The 18,266-nt window shown below is 34.2% G+C and overlaps 2 protein-coding genes across 2 annotated transcripts; both read left to right on the top strand.

Moving 5' to 3' along the window:
* The first annotated feature begins 1,402 nt into the window (after positions 1-1,402).
* Positions 1,403-2,585, top strand: LOC145307408 (uncharacterized). Its single transcript, XM_080149835.1, has 2 exons — positions 1,403-2,062; positions 2,328-2,585. Exons 1-2 carry the CDS (start codon positions 1,669-1,671, stop codon positions 2,384-2,386), a joined length of 453 nt encoding a protein of 150 aa, XP_080005961.1. The 5' UTR covers positions 1,403-1,668; the 3' UTR covers positions 2,387-2,585.
* A 783-nt stretch (positions 2,586-3,368) lies between these two features.
* On the top strand, positions 3,369-11,222 carry LOC145307401 (uncharacterized). Its single transcript, XM_080149824.1, has 4 exons — positions 3,369-6,378; positions 6,740-6,807; positions 7,496-7,699; positions 9,421-11,222. Exons 1-4 carry the CDS (start codon positions 3,451-3,453, stop codon positions 11,168-11,170), a joined length of 4,950 nt encoding a protein of 1,649 aa, XP_080005950.1. The 5' UTR covers positions 3,369-3,450; the 3' UTR covers positions 11,171-11,222.
* Positions 11,223-18,266: the final 7,044 nt, after the last annotated feature.

The raw sequence follows: 18,266 nt of genomic DNA, 5'->3' as shown, positions 1-18,266 counted from the left end.
TTTTCTTTGACGATTATTTGGAGAGATTTTGGATGACTACTAGACGTTATCATATGACTAATCATCAAGTTTGTAAGGAAATTTTGTTTGATAAATGTGTGGGTGTAAGGACCGCTTGTGGTTATACACTAAAACCTGCTGATATGGAGAATAGACAATTAACATTAAAGGGGTATTTGTGTAAGATGCGGGAGACATTTTTACCACCCGATATGAAAAATGTGTGTAAAGATGCGTATTTGAGTGTTAAGCAACATGAGAATGATAAGATTGATGCATTTTTTGATAAGATACTATCCTTCTGGAAACGTGCGTATCCAAAACCAACAGATGATATGTTTATGGATTTCTATTCTCAAGTGTGTAATGTGGTTTTATCTCCACTTTTGGCTAATCAGATGCGTCAATTTGCATTGGATTTGGAACGTGACGGACAAGTGCGAATGATAACGAAGTTTCGGACAGAGTTAATAGTTAAAGCACAATTGATTGTTAAAGGGCTACAATTTAATCAAATTTCAGGGTCAATGGCTAGAGGATGTACAACAAACCAGATGGCTTTGGCTAAGACGATGGTTGGTGGCGTTGGTTCTAAGTCAAATCCTGTAACTATTGATCAGGTTAGTGATGAAGATAATTTGTCATTTGAAATAAATCAATGTGAAATTGATTTGGCCGATGAATTTGGTGGACCAGCTGAACTTATTCCTTTAATTGGCGCAATTCAAGGTGGATTTATTTGTTATTATTGCAACAAAAAGGGTCACATGATGAGGGATTGTTTTGATATTAGAGATAAAAAGTTGCCTAATCCTAAAGGAAAATACTTTTTGCGGTGGGGAAACAAGCCTTTTGTTCCTTATAAGACGGGGCAAAAGAGTTTTAAAAAGAATGAAAATAGTATGGATAAAAAGAAATTGGTTGGTGAAATTGAAGGAGAGGTGAAAGAAGGGGAAGACACGAAGGAAGTGGCACATGTCGATGGTTTAGGGGCAAGCGATTATGAAGACGATCTTGTAGCGGAAGTCGAGGCATGGAATAATGCTATAATAGATGACATTTTATGGTTTTAATGTTTTGAATTATTATAATCATAAAACCTTATTCCATTTTCTAATTGTTACGCGGCATTGTTTTGATTTATGCGCATTGTAAATAAACAACAACAAAACAAAATTAATGATAAAAAGTGAACGACGCAACTCTAATTTTGTGATAATTTATTTTGATGGTTTATTTTGAATTATGAAAAAATAACATATTGTTTATAAGCCTATATGAAATTATGAGATTATGTTATGATGGAAATCAAAATAATTAATTTAGTTTTGATATGTTTTGTTGAAAATAAGAAAATTTATTTTTGTTTCAGACTGTTGTGAAGTCTAACAGAGATAAGAATAATAAAAAAGTGAAAATGAAAAACGAATTAGGAATACAATTTTGTAAAATTGCTATTGAAAAATATTAAATTGAATTTTAAATTGAATTAAATTTGATAAAAATATGAAATTAGATATTTGAAAAGTATTAAATTTTGATGAAATGTGGAAAATTGTTTTTAAAGATGAGTCAGTTATTGTGATTTAAAGTATTCGATTTTAAAACAATTATATTGCGATTTAGTGATGTTGATTCAGCAAAATTTTTAATGAAGTTTAGAATTTCATGAAGCAAAATTGTTATAATGCATTAGATATAATCGTGGAGAAGTCTCTTTCTATGAAGGAAGGGAGGGGCTGTCTCTCGGAGCTGGAATGCACAAATATGGTGGAGCTGTCTCTTTTGTTGGGAGAGAAAGGGGGAGTGAACATATTTGCAACGAATATTGCACTACCTCTCAGAGTTGGTATGCGCAGATATGGGGGAGCTGTCTCTTTTGTTTGGGAGAGAGGGGGAGTGACCATATTTGCAAGGAAATTTGCACTGTCTCTCAGAGCTGGTATGCGCAATATGGGGCGGTGTATAGAGGTAGCTGAAATGATTATCGGGCGTGGAGCGCGCCATGCGCAGAAAGTTGGGCTGCGCAGAGAAGCAAAGCTGCGCAAGAAAGTGCTCTCAGGTATTGAAATATATAGTTAGTTGAATTTCGACTTTTAAACCTTTTATACATCTCAGTTTAATCTGACAATAATAGTTTTGTTAGGTAATATTTTATTGAATTTTAAAAAATTGAACTTACGGTATTTGGAAATATTAATCTGTTTGGTGATTGATAATGTTTGATCATGTCATATTTCTTAATACAACTTCTTTTATTGTGTTACAAGTTATTGGTCCAGTGAAACATTTATTTATGGCATCTAAAATCATTGTATTTATTTTAGATTGGCTGAGAAGAGTGTTTTTTGGTGGTTGGGAGATACTGACATCATTATTTATTTGATGGTGAGTTGTTATGATTTCATGATTGTTACCACTTGATTACCATTATATATATTGCTGTTCGAAAAACAATCTTGTAAATTTGTTATATATATTAATATCGATATTAATTCTTATGTATAGTGATTTTTCATCAATTGGCATCTAAAATTTTGTAATATTTTAGATTGGTCGATCAATAATAATTCTTATGTACAGTGATTTTCCATCAATTGGCATCTAAAATTTTGTGATATTTTAGATTGGTCGGAGAGAAGTGGATTAACAGTTTGTTGAGTTTCTGTTGGCCAGAGAATTTATGTTGTTGACTGTGGATTAGGAGATATTTTTGGACATTTCTGTTGGTGAATGAAATATTGTAGGTGAGTGAATTGTTTTATTCAGTTTTTTTTATGTTGTGGACAGATAGATAGTTATTTGATAGACCATTGGATAGTTACAACCTCATAACTGTTGGTGTGAGTTAGATAGCTGTTTTCTAAGTTTCATGAAGATTCTGAGATGGCGGCTGGAGCGGCTGAAGTTTATGTTCCAACAAAGATCGGTGGTATGGAAATCCTGACGTTAATTGATAGCGGCAATGCAAGAGGCTGCCTGATATCTCAAGTGTTGGCTAGAAAGCTTGATTGTGTGATTGAAGAAACGGATTCGAAGGCCACAGGCGTGCAGGGTTCCAACATCAAGATTGATGGTGTTGCTCGGAATGTTGAATTTCAGATTGGAGGTCACAGTTTTCAAGAAGATTGTTTTGTTATCTCTGGCATGACTGTACCTATGAATCTAGGCAGTTATTGGTTGAATAAAAATAACGTGAAGACGATATTTGCCAAAGACGGCAACAGGATTGAGATGCATGGAATCAGTGTGAAGTTAGTAGCTAAACGGAAAATTGTAGTGAGGAATTTGGTTCATACAATTTTGGAGAAGATGGAGAAAGCAAGAACTACGAAACCTGAGATTAATGTAGCTGAGTTACAAGACCAAAAATGGATTTGTTCGTTGAAAAATCGAATAGAAATTCCTGCATTGAGTACAGTGGTGGTAGAAGTTTCAACTAAAGGAAATATGCCTGAAGGACAGTTATGTTATATAGCTCCAAGACAAGGTTACTGTAGCCGGAATAACTTGTTGATAAACGAAGGAATTACTGAGGTGGGAAAGAACGGTAAAATTATGACTAAAATCACGAATTTTGAAGCTGTTAAGAAATCTGTTCCTGCTGGTACTTTGGTTGGAAATTTGTTTGTGGCGGAGAAGATAGCAATGCTGCAAGAGAACAGGGTTAAAGAAGATGTGTCAACAACATTAAAGAAGATTCGTTTTATTAAAGATAAATTGAAGTTGGATAAAGTTCCGTTTTTAAAGGATAATGTTTCTTTGAAAGGAAGGATAGTTGGGTTGTTCTTAAAGAATTTCAAGGCATTATCGATTGATCCTACAGATATTGGATCTTGTACTTTGGAGGAGTATGATATTCAGTTGATTCCTGGAGCTCAACCTTTCAAGAATAGGATGATTAGACTCAATCCTCATCATGCAGAAAAACTAAAAGAACAAATTGATTTATGGTTAGAAACGGATGTGATAGAAGAATGTAATTCACCGTTTAATTCTGGAATTTTTGCTGTTAAGAAGAAAGTTGGAAATACTAACGAGGTGAAAGTCCGTTTTGTCCTGGACTACCGCTCATTAAATGAGATAACTGAGAAGATCTGTTACCCTTTGCCTAACATTGGCGAGCTGTTTGACAAACTTGGAGGAAAGAAGATTTTTACGTCTATTGACCTAACTTCAGCATATAATTCAATGCATTTGAAGGAATCTGTCAGGAAATATACAGCATTTTGTTCTAATGGACGGCAATATTGCTTCAAGAGGCTTCCGTTTGGATTGACCAATGCTCCAAGTGCATTTGTAAAGTTGATGGATAGAGTAATGGATTTGAGTCCCGAATTGAGGGCATTTTGCCTAGTTTACCTGGATGATGTTCTTGTATATAGTATGACTGTGGAGGAACATCTGGAACATTTGAATATTCTACTACGAACATTCTGTGAAGCAGGCCTCAAGATTAATCTTGGAAAATGTACATTGTTTGCAGAGGAAGTGAAATTTCTGGGTCATATTATAAATAAAGAAGGCATATTTATGGACCAAGCATATATTGAAAAGATTAAGAATTGGCCAGTACCTGAAACAGGTAAAGATATTCAAAGATTTGCTGGTTTCATAAATTATTATGGTTCATATTTCAAGAATTTTTCTGATATTACAGCACCATTGAACAAATTTAGAAACAGTAGTAAAATAGAATGGGATGAAAAAAGTATGGAAGCTTTTACAAAGACTAGAGAATTGTTCTGTGAAGAAATAAGTAAATCATTTCCGGATTGGAGAATGGAGGCTGAACCATTTGTGTTGGATACAGATTGGTCATCTACAGCTATGTCAGCGGTGTTAAGTCAAAAACAGAATGGACAAGAAAAGATGATATCGTGTTGGTCGCGTGTTTGTTCAACTCATGAAGCCAATTATGCAGCACATAAAGGAGAATTATGTGCATTAGTAAATGCTGTTGAAAGATTTGAATGTTATTTGAGACACAAGAAGTTTATCGTGAGAACTGATTCAGCTGCACTGAAACATCTATCTACTTGGAGGCAGAACGGTTATTTTGTTGGTCTCACCATAAGGTGGATAAATTTTTTATCCACCTTCAGTTATGAGGTTGTACATAGGCAGGGCAAGATGCATACTAATGTTGATATATTGTCACGTACTGCATTAAAGGATAGTAAAGATAGGATATCTAAATTATCGACTGACGAACAAGGAGAGTTAATATTGGATACTGTATATCAATTGGAAGATCCTAAATTATGTCTTATTGCAGGAATTGGAGCAGAGACGGCCAGTCAAATATCATCCAGATTGAAGGCGAGAGAATTTAGTCGTAGCCTGGAGAAGGATCCTGTTTTAGTTGAGGTGAGGAAATTTATTGTAAATAATGTCAAACCTACGTCCAGAGAATTGTCTCAAATGCCTTATCGTGGTAAACAAATATTAAGATTTTTTGAACATCTGAGTTATAAGGATGGTTTAATTATCCTGACTTCACCTATGCGGCTTCAGAAAGAATTTCAATTTATTGAACGGGTAGTGGTACCTATTGGAATGTACAATAAAGTTTTTTTGTTAGCTCATGCAGATGTTACAGCGGGGCATAGGGGTTATTTGGAAACTTTGAGCAGGATTAATCGTCACTTCATTTTTCCCTATGTATCTAAATATGTAGCGGCGGCAGTTGCAAATTGTGTCATTTGTTTGAATAGACGTAAAAAACCTAAACATAATCATAATATAGAATTTTCTCCTTTGGCTGGGGAAGCTATGGCAGAGTTGGCCATAGACGCTTTAGGTCCTTTGAATGAGTGTGAATATAATGGAGTCATTTGTAAGCACATTTTAATAGTAGTTGACAGTTGTACTAGATATGTGTGGTTGTTTGCTATTGAGGATGTTAAAGCTGAAACAATTATTGAATGTCTGAAATTTAATTTATTTTCTGTTTGGGGACTCTGCGAGCGAATTAGGACTGACAATGCACAAAGCTTCAAATCAAAAGTTTTTAAGGAAGTTTGTTTAAGGTTGGGAATTGAACAAATTTTTATCCCTCCAAGATCAGCAAATTCGAATTACAGTGAAAGATACAACCAATCGGTGTATTCGTTTCTTAAGACTGATTTACGTTTCCAAGATGGAGATTGGGCTTATAAACTTAAAGCTACACAATTTTGTATGAACACTTCTTTCAATCGGAGGTTAGGATGTTCCCCATATTTTAAGATGTTCCTAAGAAACCCTAAGCTTCCACTTGACTCGTTTGACCCGTTAACACGCTCGAAAATTAAACATATGAATTTTTCAGAGTTATTGGAGTGCCTTGACAAGAATTGGAGGACTGGACAAGAAAGAACTGAGAAGTATTTGCAGGTAGAAAATACAGAAAGGATAGGTAGGCCGGTAGCTATAAATTCCTATTGTTACATTTTTTATGACGTCACAACGATTGGTGTAGCTCGTAAACTCTGCTCGTTATGGGTGGGTCCGTGTTTAGTGACAAAAGCAATTTCTGATAGTTTATTCGAGGTTCAGCCCCTTGAAAAGTGTAGATTGAAAGATAAAGGGGTGAGAATTGTACCAAGAGATAAAATATATGTTATTGAGAGTACTTTAGACTTGACTCCAGATGAAAAGATTGACTTAGTGATTACAGATGAATGTTTCTCTGTGGATAATACCTTGAAAGTAAACTATGACTTTCCCAATACTTTGAGAAATTTAACTTGTTCAGGCGTTTCTGAAGAGGAGAATAGTTGTGGCGCTAGTCCAGAGGTGGTTAGAAGGCGGAAGGATGGACAGGTAACACCAGAATTCTTGGAGAAATCTTTTTTGGGTGTTGGGTTGTCACAGCAAAGGTCAAATGTATCTCAGAATGTATCTCAGAATAATGAAAATTTAGATGGTTTAGTTGAGGATCTTAGTGACACTTTGGAAAGTACACATATTTCTGATAGTGTAGATTCAAATGATATGACTGACAAAACTAAGTTAGATTCTACATATTCTACTATTAGTAAGGATAGTGTTTTTCATGGGGATTATGCCTCTGATAATAGCTTAGTAGATAACAGTTTGGGTGTAGAGGATGTTAACATGGAATCTGCTAGAGAGTTAGAGTCTCGGATGAGTATTTTAGAGGACACTTTTCCAAAATTGCAAAGTAAAATTGTAGACTTGGAACAACGAAGGGGAAGTGTTAAACGAGGTAGAGATGTTGAGGAGGATGAATTAGATAGATCGTTAGATAATGCAAAATTGCAAAAAATGTCTGAGACTATTCCTGTTAAGGGTCGTCCTAAAGGTTCTACAAATGAAATGCAATTACAAAAATTAGAAGAGGATAGACAAAACAGAGAAAAGGACAGATTAGAACGTTATTCAGTAGCCGATGTAGTAACTAGGAACCTAGCAAAATTGATTAAAAAATAGGAACCTAGCAAAATTGATTAAAAAATAATATTTGTAATAATTTGTATAATATTTGCAGGAGAAGAGATTACCACGAGAACCGTAGAGAGCGTGATGACAAGAGAGGAAGCGGCGGTGGTGATAGACATCGTGGAGATCGTGGAGATCGTGGAGATCGTGGAGATCGTGGTATGCGCAAGAGGTCACCGGACACTTGTAGTTCAAAGAGTGGACGAGCTGGACCAGTACCTGTGAAGAAATCCAAGGATGAAAGAGGAGTCAGGTACTTGGATATTTTGCTATTTGTTGTTGTGATGCAGTTTTATTGTTTGATTGTTGTTGGTGGTATGTATACGTCACAGGATCCACGGTTAGCAGCTTATGATTGTTCTCAAATAAGTAATGTTGAACTTAGATCAGCTGCCTGTTTGCATGATAGGATGGAACCGGTCAGATCTGTGGAATTGTTGGGGTTAGCAGAAACCGATTTTATATTGTCAGAAGCCATTAGTTGTGAGGTTAGACTAAAATTGGAGCGCTGGTTTTGCGGTACCGCGAGTCATGTGCACGTATTAGACGTGCCACATGAAAAACAGGTAGAGTTGAGTATGGAAGAATGTAGGAGGGTTTTTCATTCTGGCAAGTATCAGCATGATGGAATTAGTTTTAAAGTAAATATAGATTTGCCAACTGTTCACAGTTTTACAGTTAATGGAACATTGTCACCTTTCTGGGATGTTGGGGGTGAAAATATTCAATGCAAGACATTGGGAATATACGCGCACAATATGTGGTACAATTTAGGTTTTGCTGTTGGGACTTTGCATATATTAATAAAAAATACACCCGTTTTGATCAAGGGAAATGTTGTTATGGATTATGATAAAAAGACGATTGTGGCGAATTTTGAAGATAATCATTTGTGGGCAACATCAACTTCTCCATATTTTCCGTATGTAGTACGAAAACCGGCCAGTAATTTTAAGGTAGTTTTTCAGGATACATTCAATCTAACTACTTGGAATGAACAACTTTTTGTTTCCAACTTGGAAAGAAATATTTTAGTTAAAATTATGGGAACAGAGAAACTTACTTTGCAGCATCTGGATTTCAACATTTTTGTAACAGAATTAGAGGGTATCAAGTTTTTGGAGGAACCGAAGGCGGCTGTTAGAAGTTATTTTGGGGATTTGTTAAAACAGGAAGCTAGATTTGATTTGAATGCTATGTTTTTGGCTAGTAGAGAAAGAAACGAGAGGATGATGGAACTTTTTAGTATTTCTAGATGTGCTCAAACAGAAGTTAGGTCAAATGTACAGATGCATCATGGGTTCAGAATTATATACCTAGGAGAAATTGCTAAGTATGAAAAGTGTACAGCGGTTGAAATTCCAGTAAAGTTAGGTGTGGATTATGGATGTGCAGTAGGACACTTAATGGTAGATTATAAAGGTGAAACAGTTGGAATACAAGAATATAGTAGAATGATTGTAGCAGTAGAGGATATAAAATTGTTGAATTGTTCGCAAAGTCCGGTATTTTTGAAGTTGACAGCTAATTTGTTCCTTGGGAATCAGGGGCAGGGACTCGAACTTCTGCATATTGCCAATGAAAAATCAGAACACGTGGGACAAAAGATTTTTCTGAACGATGAAAAGGTGTTTATTGCTGATTTTAATAAGACTATTAAATATCAGGGATTAGAGGATTTTGAGGATTTTAATGGACAAGCTTCTAAATTGGATTTTGTTGATCATAAGTTGTCATTTTTCGAACAGGTTACAGGTCCTTGGTTTGGTCTAGAACATTTGTTCAAAGATATATTACCATTGTTTGCCAAGTTTGTTTTGATTGTGTTAATGTTGTTGTTAGGTATAATTCCTATGTTGGTATTGTTGTATTGTTGTTGTTCATGGTGTCATAAAAAAAGATTTACTGAGGAAGAATTTAATGCTAGATCTTAAATTTTTTATGCTGAAATTTAATTATATTGTATTTTTGCAGTTTGGTTACGGCGGCAACGATGAATCAAAAGTTATTGAGTAATGAAGAAGATGGTCGCCACAAACAATCTGCCAATGAAGGAAATCAAGTCAAACCTGGTCTACCAGTATCTGCATTGATCAGCAACTCTGCATCCCGGCTGGTGTTGGTAATGTCGCGCGTTGAGCTGCCCACGTTGAGTGTGGGCAGGGCGACAAGGAACATATTTTTGAGCAGTGAAGACATGCCACTGGCAGATTTAGCTCGTCTTATTGATAATGAACCAAGGTTTAAGTTGAATTTGATAAACATGTTATCAGTGCAGTTGGAGATGGGAAGATGTATCCACTCCATAGACTGGCCTGTGGACAGGATTCCTGTCTTTACCAGCCAGAACTCAAGATACCTCAACCTGATGGCGGCTGGTGAGCATTCTAAAGCTATCAATAAGAAGTTGGCATGGAACGAGACAACTAGTCTGAATAAGTTGAGTGCGACCATATTTCTCTCTAAGCTTGTTTGCGAAAATTTACCAAGTTTGGTATTGCTTGCTAAGATTGAATACCTGGATGGAGATGAGAGAAAAAGCTGTCAAACGTTGGGCGAATTGTTACCCATAATCAAACATATGGGGGAACTTGAGGATTGGTCTCAACTTGCAAAGATTGACGTCATACCTGCAGATGGTAAAATGAGTCTTCAGACGGTGTTAAGGACGGTGGTGGGTAATAGCGTTGACCCGAGGTTGAAGACGCAGGTTGTGTCAGCTGTCCGGCTCCTGGCACATTGGAAAGATGTCGTGAATAAAGTAAGCTTTATTCTGAAGCAAATGCCATCCACAACCCTGTTAGAGTTACAGAAAGATTGGCTTGATGGAAAGTCTGAACAGGATTTGAGTGCTAAAGTGTTTATTGACTCCATTCAGGTGAATGAATACATGAACTTATCAGTCTACATTCCACGTATTATAAACGTGAATTCGGTGAGTCTAATCACCAGTGGAGAGATGCCTGCTGAGATACGTTATGTTAGATTGGATGGTCAAAGAGACATAATTGATAACCTGGTGAGTGCCACATATGCAGGTAGTCTGATGAATGAAAAAGTAGACGCAAGAATTTTGACCTGGCAAATGCAGATGCGCTGCAAGCGTCTTCGTCCGACTCTAGCCAAGCAGATATTGTTATGTGATCCAAATACTACTTTAGAGAATGTAGTGAAGGAAATCAAATTGGAGTTGGATGGAAATGTTTATACAAATTTGTTGACAACCAATATTGAGTGGAAGTTTAATCCTGAACACAAAGTAAATGAGTGGTTCGAGGGTGATTTCAAATTGGTTACTCGGTTTGGGGATCCTGTTTGTGTTCAGATGGATCAGCCCTTAAATCCGAACATTCCTGTTTGTCTGGACCTTGAATTGTCGAATCAGCAATGGCGTGTTGATGAACAAGTGAGGGAGGAAATGAGGTTGGAACACACGCCTGGAATATTGATGATGCTTGATAAATTTGGAGAAGAGGTTAGTCGTAAGCATCAAAAGATTTTGGATAATCAGGAGGAGGTTGATAACGTTGCAACCTCGATTTCGGTTGCGGTTAATAGCGGATTTGAGAGATGTCTTCATATGCTTGGTGATACTGAGGCAAGGATGTCTCAAGACGGCTTGTGTGATGAGACCGCAAAACTTGGAGTGAATGATGAGGAAGCTATTATGCCCATGGATATTGAAGAACCTGGCAAGAAGAGAACATCTGGGAAAAGAAAGTAACAATTATAGTTATGTGTATTAATTCATATTTTATTTTATTTTATGTTTTTAATATTTGTTCTATATTAATGCTCTATAATATCATGCTTAAATCTGATGGTTATATGTTAACCAATGTTATTTTTATATCATGTATTTATGATAACTATGTAATTAATGCATTAGGTAAATCAATGCATTCTTAAATGATTATATGTTAATCAATGTTTTTTTCTTAAAAAAAATATTAAAAAAAAAAAAGAAAAAAAAACACATAAAGGAAAATATAAAAAAAAACACAAAAGAGTTCTAAGGAACCAAAATAAATGAAAACAAATGTTTAAAGATCTGGACTAAAAATAAAAAAAAATATATATAAAAAATATGACAGGTGTCATACCAGATCCACTATTATCTATTTTATAAGCGTTCAACGCTACTTATAATATCTATGATGATTAACATGTAAAAATCTATTGTTATATTTAATCTGAAATATTACAGTTGAACCCGAGGTTCATGTTTAAGCCAGGGAGAAATGTGATGTATAGTCCCTTTCTTCCTGAGTTTAAGAGCAATACATGTATTTTATAGTTTAGCTTTTAGTTCTGGTATCCACGGTTTCGGAGCAAGTCATTGCTCTGCAACAGGATACGAACATAAAGTGAATAGTTGTCTTAATATTAATGTTATTATTATATGTTAACCTTGTATTGAATTAATACACTTTATGAGAATATTTAGCTGTTTGTTCTTGCTATTACTATACGTCAATATAATAGAAATAGGGAGGGATGGGTGTGTGGGATGTTAATCCTTTACAAGGAAAACAACACATACCTATCCAATCCATTCTTTAATTCAATTTTTATAAAAGGTTGTCTGTTTATGTTTGATGTAATATTTCTTCTTTTTTTTCAATGCTGAGCTTTTATTAACCAAAAAAATACAAAATTATGTTTTGAAAAATGTAAAAAGATGGGGGGGGGGGGAGGGGTTTGGATAGATTATTGTAATATCAGAGCAATAAACATTCCATTGGTTTGATCAAATATTTATGTTTTTTAGCTTTTATTTCTCTAAAACATTGTAATTCAAATTATTTAGCATAATGTTTGAAAATTTGCATAATTTATGCTAAATTTTAGAATTGCTAACATGACATTTTTGTTGCAATATAGAATGTTGTGCACTAAAAACTTTTTACAGCTCTTTATGTTACGAGAACTATCTAACATCCCCCCCCCCCCCTGTGTTAAAATGAAAATTGTTGATTATTATACAGTACAGACTTCCAAAGTGCCTTCATATATAAAAGAGGGTCATTTTTTTCGTGTATTCATGTAAAGTTGGGTGTTGGTTTGTAGTCAAATGCTCTTGTTAAGTCAAACTGTTGTTAATTATGGATCATTACATATTTATATAAATTTGGTTATAATTAAAAACACTTTGACCTAAAAAGAGTATTTGACTACAACCCAACACTAAAATTTATGGAATTATGCAAAAAAAAAATGACCCTTTTAATTCCTTAAAAAGTAGAAAATTTGTAAAAATGAAGCTAAATAATCAAAATCACCATATTTTGATACAATAATGATCTATTCTTGTAAAATAGTTAGTTTTCTATATATTTAATATATATATCATTCATTATTCTCTTCTAGGCCTTCATCTAGATAAATTTTACTGTGCATTTTTTTTATTTTCATAGCAATAAATTATAGTTTAAAAATAATTGTTGGATATTATATTTCAAAATAACATATATGTAACACTTTATGTGCAGTCATGTGACATGTTTGGTTGAATATATTTCCATGTCTAAATTAGCGGCAAATCCGGTATTTGGCGGCACCCTAACATAGCTTTAGCCCGCCCCCCCCCCCTCACTCCTCCCAATTAAGTCTAAATTGGCGGCAAATCCGTTTTTGATTGGTTGATTGATTTATATTGTAATTTCTATAGCCTTATCCTTAAATTGGCAGAGTCCAATCCTTAAAAATTGATTGATTATTTTTTCTTGTAATTTCTAAGCCCAATCCTTAAAAATTGATTGATTGATTGTTTCTTTCTTGTAATATTAGAGCCCATTACTTAGAAAACTGATTGATTGATTGTTTTTTTTCTCATAATTTTTAAGCCTAATCCTTAAAAATTGATTGATAGATTAATTTTTCTTGTTATTTTCTAAGCCCAATCCTTAAAAATTAGTTGATTAACTATGTTTTTCTTGTAATTTCTCAGCCCAATCCTTAAAAACAGATTGATTGCATGTTTTTTTCTTACAATTTCCTTAAAAATTGATTGATTGATTGATTTTTTGTAATTTTTAAAGTCCAATCCTTCAATTGACATAAAGCCCAATCCTTAAAATTGATTGATTTTTTTGTAATTTATAAAGTCCAATCCTTCAATTGACATAAAGCCTAATCCTTAAAATCTATTGATTGTTTTTTTTTTGTAATCCAATCCTTCAATTGACATACAGCTGAATCCTTAAAATTGATTGATTGATTTTTTGTAATTTCTAAAGTCCAATCCTTCAATTGACATAAAGCCCAATCCTTAAAATAGATTAATAGATTAATTTTTCATTAATTTCTAAGCCCAATCCTTAAAAATTGATGACTGTTTTTTCTTGCATTTCCTAAGCCCAATCCCTAAAAATTTATTGATTGATTTTTTTCTTGTAATTTCTAAGCCCAATCCTCAAACATTGATTCTTTTTTTGTAATCTCTAAGCCCAATCCTTAAAATTTATTGATTTTTTTCTTTTAATATCTAGGTCCAATCCTTAAACATTAATTTTTTTCTTGTAATCCTTAGAAAATGATTGATTGATTTTTTAAAATTTCTAAAGTCCAATCCTTCAATTGGCATAAAGCCTAATATTTAAAAATTGATTTATTTTTCCCATTACCCAGGTAACAAATACAGTATTTAATTAAATACAGTCCAATCCTTCAAATGACACACAGCTCAATCCTTAAAATTGATTGATTTATTTATTTTTTTTGTAATTTTTAAAGTCCAATCCTTCAATTGACGTAAAGCCCAATCTTAATATTGATTGATTGATTTTTTTGTAATTTCTAAAGTCCAATCCTTTAATTGACATAAAGCCCAATCCTTAAAATTTATTGATTGATTTTTTTTGTAATTTCTAAAGTCCAATCCTTCAATTGACATAGAGCCTAATCCTTAAAAATTGATTGATTGATTTTTTTGTAATTTCTAAAGTCCAATCCTTCAATTTACATAAAGCCTAATACTTAAATATTTAATTGATTGATTTTTCCCATTACCCAGGTAACAAATACAGTATTTAATACCCAGGTAACAGATAGTATTGAAATACCCAGGTTACAACTATAGTATTGATGGATATACCCAGGTATGGATATGCCCAGGTAACAACTAGAGTATTAATGGATATACCCAGGTAACAACTAGAGTATTGATGGATATACCCAGGTAACAACTAGAGTATTGATGGATATACCCAGGTAACAACTAGAGTATTGATGGATATACCCAGGTAACAACTAGAGTATTGATGGATATGCCCAGTTAACATCTAGAGTATTGATGGATATACCCAGGTAACAACTAGAGTATTGATGGATATACCCAGGTAACAACTAGAGTATTGATGGATATGCCCAGTTAACATCTAGAGTATTGATGGATATACCCAGGTAACAACTAGAGTATTGATGGATATACCCAGGTAACAACTAGAGTATTGATGGATATACCCAGGTAACAACTAGAGTATTGATGGATATACCCAGGTAACAACTAGAGTATTGATGGATATACCCAGGTAACAACTAGAGTATTGATGGATATACCCAGGTTACAACTAGAGTATTGATGGATATACCCAGGTAACAACTAGAGTATTGATGGATATACCCAGGTTACAACTAGAGTATTGATGGATATGCCCAGGTAACAACTAGAGTATTAATGGATATACCCAGGTAACAACTAGAGTATTGATGGATATACCCAGGTAACAACTAGAGTATTGATGGAAGGTAGAGGGGCCTGTACATCAGCCATAACGTGCCATAGTAGATAGTTAGATAGTTAGATTGATTGATTGATTAGCCATAGTCTCTTAGGGTTTGGACCTAAGTAGTCATGGAGTAGGCTGAGACACTTTTGATAGTTAGATAGATAGATAGATTGATTGATTGATTTTTTTCTGGTAATTTCTAAGTGAGACAGTAAGAAGAGTCTGGTTTTTAACTGTTTTCTTTCATGGGTGTAGTTTAAGTGTCTCTAACCGGAGCGAAGCGACGTGTAATAGAAGGAGAGAGAAAGAGGGGGGGGGGGAGGAGGTAAAGAGAGAGAGAAGGGGGGGAGGGCAGAAAGAGGAGTCTGGTTTTTAACTTTTTTCTATGGGTGTAGTTTCTTTAACCTGAAACAAAGCTTCTCCCAAAAGTTGATTAGCTATTTGTCATATTTTATTAATACAACTGTAACAGGGAAAGAGTTATTTTATCCATAAGCATAGAGTTAAAAGTGGGTCAACTTTGCAATGAAATATCTGACGTGTTTTTCAATTCTGAGCGTTGTACTTTTCAGCATGGCTTCTCCTAAGAGTTTAATAGCTGTGTGTCAAGTTTTATTGATACAACTTTAACAGGGAAAGAATTATTTTATCCGTAAGCATAGAGTTAAAAATGAGTCTAAAATTAATCAGCAAACCTTTCAAAATTAACCTTTAAAAGTGGGTCAACTTTGCAATAAAATATCTGGCGTGTTTTTCACTTCTGAGCGTTGTACTTTTCAGCATGGCTTCTCCTAAGAGTTAATTTGCTGTGTGTCAAGTTTTATTGATACAACTTCAACAGGGAAAGAATCATTTTATCCGTAAGCAGAGGGGTAAAAATGCGTTAAAAATTAACATTTAAAAGTGGGTCAACTTTGCAATGAAATATCTGACGTGTTTCTCAATTCTGAGCGTTGTACTTTTCAGCATGGCTTCTCCTAAGAGTTAATTTGCTGTGTGTCAAGTTTTATTGATACAACTTCAACAGGGAAAGAATCATTTTATCCGTAAGCAGAGGGGTAAAAATGCGTTAAAAATTAACATTTAAAAGTGGGTCAACTTTGCAATGAAATATCTGACGTGTTTCTCAATTCTGAGCGTTGTACTTTTCAGCATGGCTTCTCCTAAGAGTTGATTAGCTGTGTGTCAAGTTTTATTAATACAACTTTAACAGGGAAAGAATCATTTTATCCGTAAGCAGAGGGGTAAAAATGCGTTAAAAATTAACCTTTAAATCTGGATCGACTTTGCAATGAAATAGCCGTCATGTTTTTTAATTCTGAGCGTTGTACTTTTCAGCATGGCTTTTCCCAAGAGTTAATTAGCTGTGTGTCAAGTTTTACTTGTACAACTTTTACAAGGAAAGTATTATCTTATCCGTCAGCAGAGGGTTAAAAATGCGTCTAAAAATCACGCAACCTCTCCTTTTAATTATTGATATTTTTAAGGTAAAATTAGAATTTTTGAAATCAGTTAATAAAATGAATAAGGGGGAGGTAGGGAAGAAAAGGGACAGTCTGAGAGAGAGAGAAAGAAAGAGAATAAAAAAAGAAAGAGAGGGAGAATAAAAAAAGAAAGAGAGAGAGAAAACACAAGTGGAAAATTTAAAATTAAAAAAAAAAATTAAATAAAGTTTTTTTTGTATATACTTCATATAGCTTATCATTTTAAGCCAATAAAAAGAATTGTCTAAATACATAAAATCACATTTTGTAGCAGTCTAATACTCTGCAATATCTATTGAGGATTTAACCCCAGCTATTCCAGACCAAAATAACCGGCTCTATATATTAGTAAAGAAATCTCCCGCAAGGATTCGTTATACCCAACCAATACAAAACTCAAACTTATCATCCTACACACAATATTAGGTTACAAGGTGATAGATTCAAGACCCTAAATGCATGACAAATCAATTTCAATATATAAAAAAGACAATTTAATCAAAATTAACCTGCAGATAGTGGCCTCTGCCAACATATAGTAGTACCTCAATACATTTTCACCCTAATATATACAAGTCCATCTAATGCCTAATGTATGCACCAGTCTGAAATCCATTAGACCACGTTGACAGTTAGACTGATACAAAAAATGAAAAGTTTAAAATAACCTAAAACACGTTATACCACTTACCAAACCAAAATTATTGTCCAAACTTTTCAACAATCAGTTCTATATGGACTATATTAAAGTAACAGAATGTCTGTCTTTCTATGTGTGTGTGTGTGTTTGTAGCAAAGGATCTCAGTAACCTATGCAGTGAAGCTTTCTATAGGACCAGGGTAGGTTTATATACTTTCTATTTGGGTATATAAACCTTACTAAGAGAAACCGTACATAGGAAAAAATAACCCTCACATAGAAAAAATGTTTTTTTCAAAAACTGATATAGAAAGAGTAGGGTTGACTCACCCCCCCCCCCCTTTCTTAAGTGTCTCTAGGGGCATATCTGCTCTATCTTAGAACATAAACTTAGGGGATAAGATAAGACAATGGCCGGTACCACATCCCCAATGATGTGATACACAAAATTACAATTATTGATTGAGCAAATTTTGAGATCAGGTAGGTTCATGGTTATAAAATTTAATATTTTTACAATTTTGAAGAAAAATGGATTTATTATTACTAGGATCCTACCTACCCTGGATTATCATGTACTCTAAAAAGTGAATCATTTCACTTTGCTATCTGCGGAAAGCTGTTTATAAATTGATTCCATAACAATTCTGTATAAATCCTTGGATAAAAAATGGCCCATACATGGGTGTACTGTACATCCCCAATGATGAAGCACAAAATTACTTCTGCTGTAGATTACAATTAGTGGTTGAAACGCTTTGACACTTAACCAAATGAACCAACCAATCAAAATTCAGTAAAAGTTCCCAAGGTTGTTAAGCTAACAAATAAGAAAACGTTATTACAAGACTTTGGAGACTAGTGTAATAAACAGTCCAATGTCCCCTCCTTCCCTGGATCTAAATGGATAAGAGAATTGGTGACAATTTGATGAACATCAACATTGAATTTATATAATAACATTCT

This window comes from Acartia tonsa, chromosome 15, assembly GCF_053477335.1.
Source record: "Acartia tonsa isolate MP-2025a chromosome 15, ASM5347733v1, whole genome shotgun sequence".
Taxonomy (NCBI): Eukaryota; Metazoa; Arthropoda; class Copepoda; order Calanoida; family Acartiidae; genus Acartia; species Acartia tonsa.
This window is presented reverse-complemented; position numbering and strand designations above follow the sequence as displayed.